At 41.7% G+C, this 14798-nt stretch overlaps 1 protein-coding gene across 3 annotated transcripts in view; it reads right to left on the minus strand.

Annotated features, from left to right (window-relative positions):
- LOC126473251 (histone demethylase UTY-like) overlaps positions 1-14798 on the minus strand; it is a 207174-nt gene that overhangs the window by 131147 nt on the left and 61229 nt on the right. Inside the window, exon 5 of one of the 3 annotated variants that reach the window (XM_050100210.1) lies at positions 12930-12974. The exons of 1 other annotated variant lie outside the window; for it this stretch is intronic. In XM_050100210.1, coding sequence (XP_049956167.1) covers position 12974 — 1 coding nt within the window. In that variant the 3' untranslated portion in view covers positions 12930-12973. Of the gene's footprint in view, positions 1-12929; positions 12975-12998; positions 14185-14798 lie in introns of those variants that run through there. One more of the 3 variants, XM_050100182.1, reaches the window with a different exon arrangement.

Genomic DNA, 14798 nt, shown 5'->3' on the forward strand with positions numbered 1-14798 from the left:
GAAATTCTTGAGGGGCCGCGGTATTTTTTGTGTTGCGTGTTTTCGTCTTAAACATTTTTCACTGCATTGGTATTCCCATTGGTTGAATCCGTCTCGACAATCATTTTAATGGGCATCGAGAACCACTTTCAATGCACCATGTACAGCGACCGACATATTCGACAGCTGTTGATTGGGTAGCGGATATGATGTGTGTGTTTCAGTTCCTCAACCCCGAACGCTTTCGCTTAATGGGTTAATTTTGGGAAATCTGCACGGCACCACGTGTATCACTCGCAAGTACTCCGTGAGGTAGCGAGACGGCCGCAGGTCGGTGCAGACGGCGTGGCGGGGCCAGAGTTACGCACGCAGCCAGTCAGCTGAGCGGGCCAGAGCGCATTTAAAAATGGCGGGGCCGCCGGCGCATCGGCGCGGCCTTGACCGGCCGACTCGCGTATTGCCCGGGTCCCCGTCGCAAGGCCCTCGCGAAATATCGCCGCGGCCTTGCCACGCCTCGCGGCCTCCGCACGCGCGTCCGCAAACCGGCCGCACGCGCACCCGCGCTTCTATGCAAGGCTGCCCTTCGGAGGCTCTCCCTGTGTGCTGATGACTAGGGGTGGGAAAAACCGACCGGCTAAAACCGATGCCGGTATTTCAGTTCCGAATATCCGTACTTTTCAGTATTTGTCAGGTCTCCGTTATACCGATTTTTTTCTATTTTTAGTACGAATCAATTAATAAAACCGAAATATCAATTAGCCATAGCAGCCTTTTCATTAAAAAAATGCGTAATTTTTGTTCGGAAAATTTGCTATGGTTTGAAATCTTTAAATGGGAAAACTGATCAGCGCTGTTTTAATAACAATGCCGATAGAAATGAGCAACAAACACATGGCATAAGAAATGGCACAGCATTGCTGAGGCAGTAATGTCCCTTTGTCGTGTGTCGTGTCGTAAGGTGTGTGTGTGTAATTGCGCTGAGCAAGTCTTGTCCCCACCTGGTCTATACGGTAGTACCCCGCTGTCGTCGATCAGACATCCGTTGTATTGCAGAATGGCACCAATCCTTGTCTAGAAATATTTTTATGACGTCACGTAGCAATGAAGTATAAGGCTTCATTAGCCTTTAAAGTAAAAATTTGTCTGCCATCTCGAAGAAATAGTAAAGAGGAAAGAATTTATGGTAACAGCAAAAAATTAAAAAGTTAACGCCAGATCAATCCTAGTATAAAATAACGATAGACACGCCTATGTCTACATAATATGCCTTTATCAGCTTGCAGCCCTTGAAAACGGTCAAATTAACACAGAAAAAACAGAGTTCTTCAACCTCCGTTTTCATCTTTCAGTACTGGCCATTCGGAATGCCCGAATAGTGATATGTTCCCCGATTACAAAATGGTTTTTATGAAAGTTTTGAAAAATTATAATCATTAGGAGAATATCGGTGATTTAAGTAGTTTTCAACCACTTGTAACATTACAAGAAAAGCAGCGAAACGTGGATGAAGTAAGTTTTCTTTCATTTGCCTCTTACATTCGATAATTTGATTCTATGTCAAAATCTTTTCCAATCTTTGTTCGATTTCTACGTTTATTACTTGAAATAATAAGAATAAAAACCGAAAATCGGTATATTTCAGCAATCGGTTATTTTATGCGTCTTTAACAATTAATTTTAACCGTTGATAAAAACGATATAACCAAAAAAATGTTCATATGTGTGTGAAATCTTATGGGACTTAACTGCTAAAGTCATAAGTCCCTAAGCTTACAAACTACTTAACCGAAATTATCCTAAGAACAGACACACACATCCATGCCCGAGGGAGGACTCGAACCTCCGCCGGGACCAGCCGCACAGTCCATGACTGCAGCGCCCAAGACCGCTCGGCTAATCCCGCGCGGCTCGATATATCAGAAGTTGTTTCAGCTATAACTGTCATCCCCATTGATGACTACTTCGAGCAAACACATGAACCTTAAGGGGCTTACCCGCCTTACTTTAAACTCCGTTTTACACGAACGACTTTCCACTTAAAATCGAGGGAATGTGGTGAGCGCCAGTCATGTGCTTGCACGTAAATCACCAGTCAATCTTGTCGTTAGTGCATCACTGGCGCCAATGATCAATTGATTGTGCTGAGTTCTAAAATCCTGAGCATTCTGCGTTAAGGTACTTTCGCTGCGCTCACTCATGTTATGGTATCGGATTCGGTACTATTGTGTCTTCTTAATATTTATTTAATTGTATTATTTTCATCCACACTGTAAAGGCTGAATGGCGGCTATATATTTTTCTAGTGAGTTTTCTTCCGCAAGAGAGGCGATATATCCGAAAACAAAACATCAGATTTCAAACACTAAGACAAAGAAAAAGCTTACACATTGCCTACATGACAACGTAAATACATGAACTTCTTTAATGAAAACTGTATTCACAGTGAAGAATCATACCTACCCATCGAGAAAAATAATTTTGGAAGTTATGTGGCGCTAGTATAGAAAACAAAAAACGAACGATAATTGATGAACTACTGCAAGATATTACAGTGCTTATATTGTTAAGAATTACGATGCAATGTTTTTTTTTCGGACTTCCAAAGAAAAATTGCATCGTACTTCTTAATAACACAGGCACTGCAAATACCGCATTTATCCGCCGATACCATGCAACAACTTTCTACATCTACATCTACATCTCGGTGGGTCTGCAAACCACAAGTAAGTGCTTGGCACACGGTACATCAAACCAATTTCAAAAAAAGTCTCTATTATTCCACTCTGGAACAACGCCCGGAAAAAACGAACACTTATATCTATCCGCGTGAGCTCTGATTTCCCTTATTTTATTATGATGATCGTTTCTCCCTATGTAAGTTGGCGTTAACAAAGTATTTTCGCATTCGGAGGAGAAAGTGGGTGATTGAAATTTCGTGAGAATCTGCCGCAACGAAAAACGCCTTTGTTTTAATTATGTCCACCCCAAATCCTGTATCATGTCCGTGGCACTCTCTCCTCATTTCTCGATAATAAAAAACGAGCTGCTCTTCTTTGAACTTTTTCGATATACTCCGTTAAACCTAATTGATAAGGATCCCACACAGCGCAGCGGTACTCCGAAAGAGGACCGACAAGTGTCGAGTAGGCAGTCTCATTAGTAGATGTGTGCATCTTCTGAGTGTTCTGCCAATAAAACGCAATCTTTGGTTCGCCTTCCCCACAACATTTTCTTTGTGCTCTTTCCAATTTAAATTGTTCGTAACTGTAATTCGTAGATATATAGCTGAATAAAGGGCCTTTAAATTTGATTGATAGTGCTCTTGTGGATGACTTCAGACTGTTCATTATTTAGGATAAATTGCCAACTTTTGCACCATACAGATATTTTATCTAAGTCGTTTTGGATCGTTCTGATGATTTTACGAGACGATAAACGATAGCATAATATGCGAATAATACAAGAATGCTGTTCACATTGTCTCCTAAATCTTATATATATGGAACAGCAGGGGGTCTATAACACTACCTTGGGAACGCCAGAAATCACTTCTGTTATACTCGATGACTTTCAAATCAATTACTACGAACTGTGACCTCTCTGACACGTAATCACGAATTCAGTTGCGTAACTAAGACCATATTCCGTAGGCACGCAATCTGATTACAAGACGTTTGTGAGGTAAAGTCTCATAAGCCTTCTGGAAATCTAGAAATAAGGAATAAATTTGAAATACTCTGTCAATAGCACTAGCTGCGTTTCACAAGAACGATGTTTTCTAAATTCGTGTTGACTGTGTGTCAATAGACCGTTATCTTCGAGGTAATTCATAACGTTCGAATACAATTTGTGTAGCCGGCCGAAGTGGCCGTGCGGTTAAAGGCGCTGCAGTCTGGAACCGCAAGACCGCTACGGTCGCAGGTTCGAATCCTGCCTCGGGCATGGATGTTTGTGATGTCCTTAGCTTAGTTAGGTTTAACTAGTTCTAAGTTCTAGGGGACTAATGACCTCAGCAGTTGAGTCCCATAGTGCTCAGAGACATTTGAACCATTTTGAACAATTTATGTTCCAAAATCCTGCTGCATATCGACGTTGATATGGGCCCGTAATTTAGTGGATTACTCCTATTGCCTTTCTTGAAAAGTGGTGCGACCTGTGCAACTTACCCAGTCTTTGGGTACGGATCTTTCGTCGAGCGAACAATTGTATATGATTGTTAAGGATTGAACTACTGCATCAGCATACTCTGAAACGAACCTAACTGGTAGACAGTTGGCACCAGAAGACTTGCTTTTATAAAGTGATTTAAGTTCCTTTACTACTCCGAGAATATCTACTTTTAAGCTACGCATGGGGGCAGCTGTGCTTGATTCGAATTCTAGAATATTTACTTGGTCTTCTTTGGTGAAGGAAATTCGGACGACTGCGTTCAGAAACTCTGCTGTAGCAGCATTGTCATCAACAGTATTTCCATTGTTATTGCGCAGAGAAGGAACTGATTGTGTCTTGCCGCTAGCATACTTACAAACGACCAGAATCTCTCTGGATTTTCTGCCAGGTTTCGAGATAAATTTTCATTATGGAAACTATTATAAATTTCTTGCGCTGAAGTCCGCACTAAACTTCGTAAGAGGTAGCCAATCTTGGGAATTTTGCGTTCGTTTAAATTTGGCATGCTTTTCTCGTTGTTTCTGTAACAATGATCTGGCCTGTTTTGTGTACCAAGGAGGATCAGCTCCGTCGTTTGTTGATTTATTTGGTATAAATCTCTCAGATGCTGTCGATACTATTTCTTTGAATTCTAGGTCACATCTGGTCTACACTTACACAGTTAATTTTTGAAGGAGTAGAGATTGTCTCAGGAAGGTGTCAGGCGGATTTTTTTCTGCTTTCTTGAATAGGTATATTTTTGTTTATTTTTGGAGATTTGGGTGTTAACGGTATTCAGTCTCTCTAGGATAACCCTGTGTTCGCGAATCCCTGCATCCGTTACTCAGGATTATTTATTGCTAAGAGGTCAAGTGCGTTATCGCAACCGTTTACTATTCGTGTGGGCTCATGAACTACTTGCTTGAAATAATTTTCACACGTATTTTCGCCAACGTGTCGAGGGTAAAGTGAATTCACCAACAACTTCAGTTGTATGAGTCGGGTACCTGTTTTCTTTGAACCTTTCAGCAATTGCATCATCTGAGTTGGGAGTTAGATAAAAGGTTCCAGTTATAAATTTGGAGCTCCTAACTACCCATACTAACTCACAGGAACTTCGTTACAAGATAAACTACTTCTAACAGCAACAAACACGCATGTCCTTTCTTAACACTGTTAGGTCCTTCGCAAAAAATTCTGCTGAACTTGTCTCCGGCTTTAGCAAGCTTTCAGCGTCTGCAATTTACAACTGTTATACCGGTGGTTTCTACATCTATGTTCTTCCTGTGTTCGAATTGCACCCTTTCAGACTGAAGCTTTTTTATGCTTCCTCGAGACCGTCTAACCTAAAAAAAAAGTCCAGCTCACGCCACACACACCCTGCTATATACCCCTGTAGCTGCCTCCTGCGCTTAATGATCTTCTGACTACTTAGCGGATCCCGAAATCCGACCACCCTATGGTGCAAGTCGAGGAATCTGCAGCCTACAGGGTCGTAGAACCGTCTGAGCCTCTCATTTAGACCCTCCACTCGGCTCTGGACCAGAGGTCCGCAATCGGCCCTGTCGACTATACTGCAAATGGTGCGCTCTGCTTCACCTCGCAAGCAAGACTAGCAGCCTTTACCACTTCTGACAGCCGCTCGAAACCAGAGAGAATCTCTTTCGATGCAAAGCGACACATCACTGGTACCGAAAGCCGCCACCTGCAGTTGGCTACATCCTGTGCTCTTCATGGCCTCCAGAAGGGCCCGTTCCACGTCTGCAATGACTCCACCTGGTATGCACACCACGGAGTGCACATTGGTTTTCCTCCTGTCCTTGGCAGCCATGTCCCTAAGGGGTACCACAATGCGTCTAACAGTGGAGCTAACTACCAATAATCCCACCCTCTCTTACTGCTCGGATGTTGCTGGCTGGAAGGTTTCCTCTGAAAGGGGAGAGGCGAATGCATCTGATTGAAGGACAATGTTAGCCACAGACTGCACCTGGAACCTGTTTGTCAAACTAACCGGGGAGGCCTCACTTTCGGGCCCCCGGGAAGTCTTCCACTGCCTAACATGCCCAGGGTACGAAACTGAAAGACAGCTGTTTCCCAGACAAATACTGGCATGTTTTTCCATGAGTTCACACAAGTGAAAAAATGACGTCCTAACGCTAAAAAGATTTTTCTGGTAGTCGTAGCAAAGACGCGATACCCGGAATGCCAGACGTGTCGCTTATGCTCTTCGGACGTATTGGATGCGACATGGTAGCTCAGCTGCCTTTATCTCGACGAAGCGTTATCAAGAATGGCCGTGACCTGGTTGCAATGTCGAGAACCGGGGGCTTTGGTCCATGATAGATTTGAAGCTCTCGATGAGAAATTACTCCTATGTAGTATTACATTTGACGGAGGCACAGGTCAACTCCTGGGCTCGCTTTGTTATCTTAGAAAGGTCTCGGTTCACATTATTTGCAGTCACATTCAAGCTAACCGTTGGATAATTAGAAAATGTGTAGTAAACAACTGCACTTTGTGGATAACTTCAGGGCTCTCTCTGTTTAATGACTGCGAGAGGGTGAAGCTCGGTACCTGCACGCGGCTTACAGTTTCAAAAGCACCTGGGGCAGGTTGAGAATTACAACGTATCAACCCACTGGGATAATCGCTCAGTCGTATTTCTCCGCGCATACCAGTCCGGGCGTGTGACTCTAATGGCGTGTCTGGTGGGGTTTGTAACTTCCGATCTGCAAGATCCGTGTTACTTACAAGAAAACAAAAAAATTTGCAGACCTATTATGAAATACATCCTAAATTTCTTTATAGAAAGGTTATGGGCTGACTACGTCTTCTGTGTGAAGTAATATCAAAAGGTAAGTAAGCAAATATTTAAATGATGGATTTCGTAATTGCCTTCAATCCAAATTCATGTGGACCGTCATTTACGGGAGTCTCACAATAAATAACAATAGTAAAGCTCTATCTGCTATAGAAACTGAATTTAAAAACACAGACGTTAGAAATGCAATCATTAGAAAAGAACTAGAACAAAGACAAGACGTTTCGGTGCAGGACTTTGCGTACTTCTGCTTCCTTTATTTAATCTCTTAACATAACCTGCTCTTTTATTTATGCAAAAATTAAGTTAAATTTTTAATTTTCTTGATAAGTGTAGTTACACTGATACCAAGAAAACTTAAATAAAAGTCACTCAGCAGTGAATACAGCTCAGGTATATAAACGAGATCATTTGTTTAGTGTTAAGGCACTTACTTTTATTGTCCATATATTTTGTCAGAGTAAAACACGTTACGTGATGCTTTGAAGTCTCACATTCGTTCCTCCAGTCTACAGCAGCATGACAACGACATTCGAGGAGAAGGAATAGAAATACTATTCTGGCTAAACTGAGCAGAACTCGCCTGCCAGTGACGACCTGAGGCCCAAGCCCACAGTGACAATTCAGCTCATTTTGCCAATACAATTTAAACACATTTTTGAAAGAACGGTGGAATGTTTTGGGAAATGATTTACCTAAAAGTAAGAAGCAGATTATACAAACATTTGACGTGTCTTTGAATAATGTTCGAAATCATATGAGATGCTTATGTGTTAATGACGTAATGAGATTTCTGAACGAAATTGCACCATACTTCTAGTGCTCTTTAAAATACTAAGTTTCTAAGTTAAATACTGAACTGTTAATTCTCAACTGATGCCTCATTTGCTGTACATGATTTAGCAAATAATTCAAAGGCGCATCAAATTTTTCTCTGATGTGTTCTATTTCCTACTTTTAGACAAATCATTTCACAAACGAATTGACCGTTTTTCAATGCTTTTTTATTTTCTACTTTTGTTGAGAATGCATGAAATATATGTCAATATCGATCTGTATTATATTATTATTATTAAGAAAGTATATATTCAAGAGGAAGCAGAGACGTTTCAATGCTGCAGCGTTCGTGAAATATATCATTTTCCCTCAAATCTCTAAGTTTTTCTTAATTATCCTGATTACTTTCAGACAATTAAATCTCTTTTCGCAAAACTAGGCCTCTCACTGGACACTTTGATCCCTCGTTCGTTCATTTCCTAGTTTTCGTTTGGCTATGAAAATCCGGATACAAATTTTCCTTCAAACTACTACTTAAATTTTGCCTAATTAACCTGACTATTTTTCCAAATAAAGATTTTATTGCTTGAAAAAAGACATCACGCTGGTCGATTTGACGACCCAACTGTCCATTTCCCACTCTTCATTTGGCTATCAAATTCGAACAAAAATTCATTGTGCAATTCTCGGGGAGTCTTGTTTTCGCTTCGCTCCGAAGGCAAGTTAAAATTTGTTATCTCCAAAATAATCTTCAGACTGTTGAGAGGTTTGGCTCACTATGAGATAAGCCGGTCAATGCCCCTGCGGTAGAAACTTCAAGGTCGATGCACGCAGATGTGACAGATAAAGCGTCGCACGCGGAACGGTAACTTCCCAGACAGCAGATTATCATTGGCGTACAGTTTGAGCCAAGCCACGGCGCACTATTAAGAATACCGCGAAGTGCTGAGTAGTGTTAAATTTTGCGGGAGCGTTAAAATTAAATTTTACAATTAAGACAGAAACAAGGTCTGCCTCCATGAACCACAGATGGACCTTGCCGAGGTGAAGCAGCTTGCGTACCTCAACGATACAGGTAGCCGCACCGTAGAGGCAACTACAATGGAGTGGTATCTGTGGAGAGGTCAGACAAACACGTGATTTCTGAAGAGGGGCAAGAGTCTTTTCCGAAGTTGCAGGAGGAAGAGATCAGTGTTTGAAGTCCCGTCGACAACGAGGTCATTAGAGACAGAGCACAAGCTTGGATTAGGGAAGGGTGGGGAAGGAAATCGGCCGTGCCCTTTCACAGGGATCATCCCGGCATTTGCCTGAAGCGATTTAGGGAAATCACGGAAAACCTAAATCAGAATGGCCGGACGCGGGTTTGAACCGTCGTCCTCCCGAGCCCAAGTCCAGTGTGCTAACCACTGCGCCATCTCGCTCGGTATACCGAAGTTGCAGGGGCAACTTGTGGATGATTGACTGATCTAGCCTTGTAACATCAGCCAACTCTGCGTTGCCATGCTGGCACTGCGAACGATTGAAAACGAGGGGAAACTACAAACGTTACTTTTCCCAAGGGTATGCAGCTCTACTGCATGGTTAAATGATGATGGCATAATCTTGGGTAAAACATTCCGAAGGTAAAATAGGTCACCATTCGGTTACCCGCTTAGGACGGACGTCGTCATCAGGAGAAACAAAACCGACATCTATGGGTCGGAGCGGGGAATGTCAGATTGCTTCATCGGGCACGTAGGACTGTGGGAAACGAGAAGGACGCACAGGATGAAATCGGTAAAAAAAGACAAGGCCTAGCAAAAAGCCTTTGGTATTATAGAAGATATTGTATTTAAATGATGAAAGAAAAATCTATAAAAATGCGGCAAATGGAACAGGCGAAAGGGAATACAGACGTCTAAAAAATAAAACTGACAGAAGGTGCAAAACTGCTAAGCAGGAATGGCTAGAGGGCAAATGCTAGGCATTTATAACTAAAAGAAAGATACATTCCGCCTACAGAAAAATCGTAGAGGCTTTTGGAGAAAAAAGAAGCAGTTGCATGAATATCAAGAGCTCCGATGAAAAACCAGCATGAAGCAAAGAAGAGAAAGCTGAATAGTGGAAGGGGTATGTAGAGGAGCAGTGGAAGGGGTATGTAGAGGAGCAGTACATGGACAATAAATTTGAAGCCAGTAATATAGGAAGAGAAAACGAAGTAGATGAAGATTAGATGGGAGATACTGGCTATTAATCGCTTTAATTCTAGAAGGCTACTGGTAATACTTGTAACATATCAAACTCATAAATTAAAAGAGAATCAGCAAGATGGAGAACTCTGGATGTTCGCCCATCCAACGAAGAAACAAGCTGGAGGTGCTGTCTTCCACTGAAACCGAAACTAAGCCAGTATTACTCACTTCGCCTGTCGGGAAACCTGCTGTGTCCTGTGCCTGTGTTATGAGTAAGCGAACGCAAAATGTAGGGCGCTGTTAATCGTTGGCATTTCAAACGTACGGCAAATAGCGTTACCCCTTAGGGAAATAGCAGGAAGCCGGAAGCACTCAGCGTGTTGAGTACGCTAATCCGGCAGCTACTGAGGGAACAGGGATGCAACCAATTGCAGATTGTGATACATGCTGGAATAAACAGTGTGTGTCGCTCTGAAATCCATCTCATACTTGATTCATTCCAGCGACTAGCAGAGACGGTTGACTGTTGAGTAAACGAACTCTACTCACGGAGTAGCAACGAAGCTTATGATCTGCAGCATTGTCAGAGAACAGACCGTGGCCTCGTGCTTCTGAGTAGAATGGAAGGCTTGACCCAGAGCCTGTGAAGTTTTTTTAACAAGCTAGGCTGTGTCTTTCTAGACTTGCGCCACAGGATTCAGAAGTGTAGGGACCCCCTAAAAAGGTTAGGTGCACATACACATCAAAGGCATCTACCTAGGTTCAAAAATGGTTCAAATGGCTCTGAGCACTATGGGACTTAACATCTGTGGTCATCAGTCCCCTAGAACTTAGAACTACTTAAACCTAACTAACCTAAGGACATCACACACATCCATGCCCGAGGCAGGATTCGAACCTGCGACCGTAGCAGTCGCGCGGTTCCGGACTGCGCGCCTAGAACCGCGAGACCACCGCGGCCGGCATCTACCTAGGTCGCTGAATGTACGGTGAGTGCGCATAGAAGGTTTTTTTTATTTTTTTATTTTTTTTTAATTAGGCGACTCTCGATCCATCCAGATAACTATCACTGTAGGAAACCCAGAAGCATCAGTGTAAGATCCAAAGGAATGCGCCCAGACAAGTGAGACTATTAAAGTCCTAGTGTTTAACAGCCGAAGCATTCGCAACAAAATGCCACAGTTTGTAGAGCTCCTAAAAAGCAGTGAAGCCCACATAATAATCGAAGCTACTTAAAACATGAAGATGACAGTACTAAGATTTTTGGGGAAAATTTAAGAGTGTACTGAAAGGGCGGGCGGACGGATATTGAAGCTGTATGTGAGATTGTTTGGACAAGGCTCAGTACCAAGTGTGGGCATAAAATTATAGTTGGATCCTTCCATCGAACACTAAAATCACCTCCTGATACAACCGAAAAATTTCGAGAAAACCTCAGTTCTCCAGTCCATAATTTCCCCAATCATACTGTAATCATCAGTAGAGACTTTAATCATATAATAATCTACTGGGGAAATTGCAGTTTTGTTAGTGGTGAGCGTGATAAGACATCCTGTAAGACGTTACTAAATCCTCAACACACACACACACACACACACACACACACACACACACACACACACACACACACACCTAACCTCTTTCCACATCGAAATCGCCATCACTGACCATGAGGCAGTTTTCGCAACAATGAGTACCAAAGTACAAACCGGAACTAAAACAAACAGAAAGCTTTATATGGTCAGAAAACTATACGAAGAAGCAATTGTGTCATATCTGAAACCATTACTTCAGAAAAGAAGCTAGTAGAGGAACAATGGCTCATAGTTGACCATGTATTGGATATATTTGTCCCCCAAAGTTCATGATGACAGGAACTCTCCTTGACATATAGCTTGTAAAGAAACTTCTAAAGGAACAGAGACCACTGCATAACAGGTATAAAAAGAGGGTAAGCCTATAAATACAGAGATGCTGACTGAAAGCATTTGGCTGTCAAGAGAGCAATGAGAGAAGCCTTCAATAGCAGTAGAAAATACTGTAAAACGATATTTCACAAAACCCAAATAAATTCTGGTCGTATGTAACGGCTGTTAAGGGCACCAAAGTTAGTGCCCACGCCCTTGCGAATGAGACAAGAACTGAAACAGAGTAGCACAGCAAAAGCAGTGTTCCTTTGCAAAGGAAAACATCGGTGTTCAAAAATGGTTCTGAGCACTATGGGACTTAACATCTGTGGTCATCAGTCCCCTAGAACTCAGAACTACTTAAACCTAACTAACCTAAGGACATCACACACATCCATGCCCGAGGCAGGATTCGAACCTGCGACCGTAGCAGTCGCGCGGTTCCGGACTGAGCGCCTAGAACCGCGAGACCACCGCGGCCGGCTAAACACCGGTGTATTGCCCCACTTCAATTCTCGTACCACTGAAAATGCAGCCGAAACAGATATTGGTGTCAGCAGCGTTGAGAAACGGCTGAAATCGTTAAAACTGAATAAATACGCACGGCCGATGGAACCCCTATCATATTCTACACCCAATTTGCGGATGAGGTAGCCTCTATGTTAACAATAACCCATTGTGGATCTCTCGAACAAGAAATTGTGCCCAGTAACTGCAGGAATGTAAAGATCTCACACGCCTATAAAAAGGGCAGCAGAACTGATCCACAAAATTACTATTCAATATACTTGACATCCATTTGCTGTAGAATCTTATATCATATTCTGAGTTCAAACATAATGATGTATCTTTAACAGAATGACCTCCTCCATGCCAGCCAGCATGGATTCCGAAAACACCGATCATGTGAAATTCAACACTCAGTTTTCTCACATGACACACTAAAGGCATGGATCAAGGCCATCGGGTAGCTGCTGTATTGTCTCGATTTCCGAAAAGCATTTCATTCGGTGCCAATCAAAAGTACAATCATATGGGGGTATCAAGCGAAACTTGTGACTGGATTGAGGGTTTTCTGATAGGGAGGATGTACAATTTTGTGAATAAAACCACACAAATCACTCACTTTTTTCTTTATTTACTGCAACGGCTACTATCATCATCAGATATCTGCAATTAAGACGAAATGAGCTTAAAGAGACAGGAGTTTATTATACAACAACAAGGTAACAAACGATAATACATTAAAAGTTTAGAAAGTATTTTTAAAGGTATGGCCACCAACAAGCTTAGAACTTGTAAAACAATGTTCTGTTCAACATTAAAAACTATGCCGAATCGGGGCGTCAGCCGACAGGTGGTGACAGTGTTAAGGAAGTTGCCTTGAAAATTATTTAATTTTATTATTTAGATATTTTTTCGCCTCTTTATACTTATAAAAATCAGATAGTCTTTAAAACATTAACATTCAAAATCAAATTATAAAATACGATTTAAATACGTGTAATTCCATACGTGACATACGAGCTATTCAGATAGCACCACTAACGACAAGTATTCATCACATCTGCTACTCACTAATATCCGTATAACAGCAGCATGAACTTAACTATTACACATACTTTTTACATAAATATGATGCAGCGATTATAAACGTAGCACTTGCTGTTATAATTACGCGCGTCTAATACATAAAATGTCACAGTCATAACTTACGGAGAGATATAACCGCCATAATGTCACAGTCATAACTTACGGAGAGATATAACCGCCATTTGACATTATGATACGGTGTGCCAGCCCTGAAAACTTGCCGCGCGTTGTAGCCTCCGGGTCTCAGGCGCCTTGTCACGGTCCGCGCGGCTCCCCCCGTCGGAGATTCGAGTCCTCCCTCGTGTGTGTGTGTGTGTGTGTGTGTGTGTGTGTGTGTGTGTGTGTGTGTTCGAGTCCTCCCTCGTGTGTGTGTGTGTGTGTGTGTGTGTGTGTGTGTGTGTGTGTGTGTGTGTGTTGTCTTTAGCGTAAGTTAGTTTAAGTTAGATCAAGTAGTGCGTAAGCTTACGGACCGACGACATCAACAGTTTGGTCCCATAAGACCTTACCACAAATTTCAAAATTTTCCTGTCAACTACAATTGATAAACAATAGATTAAAATCTGTACATTTATAAAGCATATTATAAAGAATAAAACAATTCAATTATTCAGTCAAAATATTTTGGAAGGCTGCTCCATCTTGCTAAAGCAGCAGCAACTTGCTTCCTAGGTACGTCGTTTGGCGTGCACTAACGGGAGCTTCGCCGGCTCAGAAGACGCGAGTCGACGTGTGGCCCGTAGTCCAAACATTCTGTGACGGTCTAGTGTTAAATTGCAAAAATTGTGACCTGAAAACAAATAAGTATGAGCGTATAGGAATAAAATTTTAAGTAGAGTTTATTTTTCATTAAATTCGATCCAATGTGGCTAACACGACCAAAAACACCCGCGAAGTTGCCAAAAACGGTTTTACTTAAATAAGTAAAAAACTGTTAATTGAAAAAGTTGTAGGGTTTGAAAAGATGTACTAATTGCTTAATTATAAGTATCGATTGATTTGTTGCGTTTCGAGATGTATCGAAAAATCGTTAAATCTCGTTAACATACACATTAAAAATCTCGTAACATTCACGTTCCGATACTTACTGTCTATTGTTAAGTTATAGTTCGCGGTAAGTTTGGATGGCCCTACAGTAATGATTCTAGGGTTACTTCTTTCGCGAACCATGCTATTAAATAATTTTTACGATTTTATTCATTTTAAGGATCAAAAAAGAATTCGAAAAAATTACACATTTGTTGGGTGTGCTTTTTAATTATCTATCTCAATTTATATTTTATGAAAGTAATTTTTAAAGAAAGAAATTTCTGACGTTTTTTACTAATAAAAAAAGTTCTGCGACCCTCTGGAGCCCTGACAACTTTCAAAACAATCTTGTGGATGCAATTAACATTTTACAGT

This window comes from Schistocerca serialis, chromosome 1 (genome assembly GCF_023864345.2).
Source record: "Schistocerca serialis cubense isolate TAMUIC-IGC-003099 chromosome 1, iqSchSeri2.2, whole genome shotgun sequence".
In the NCBI taxonomy this organism is placed as follows: Eukaryota; Metazoa; Arthropoda; class Insecta; order Orthoptera; family Acrididae; genus Schistocerca; species Schistocerca serialis.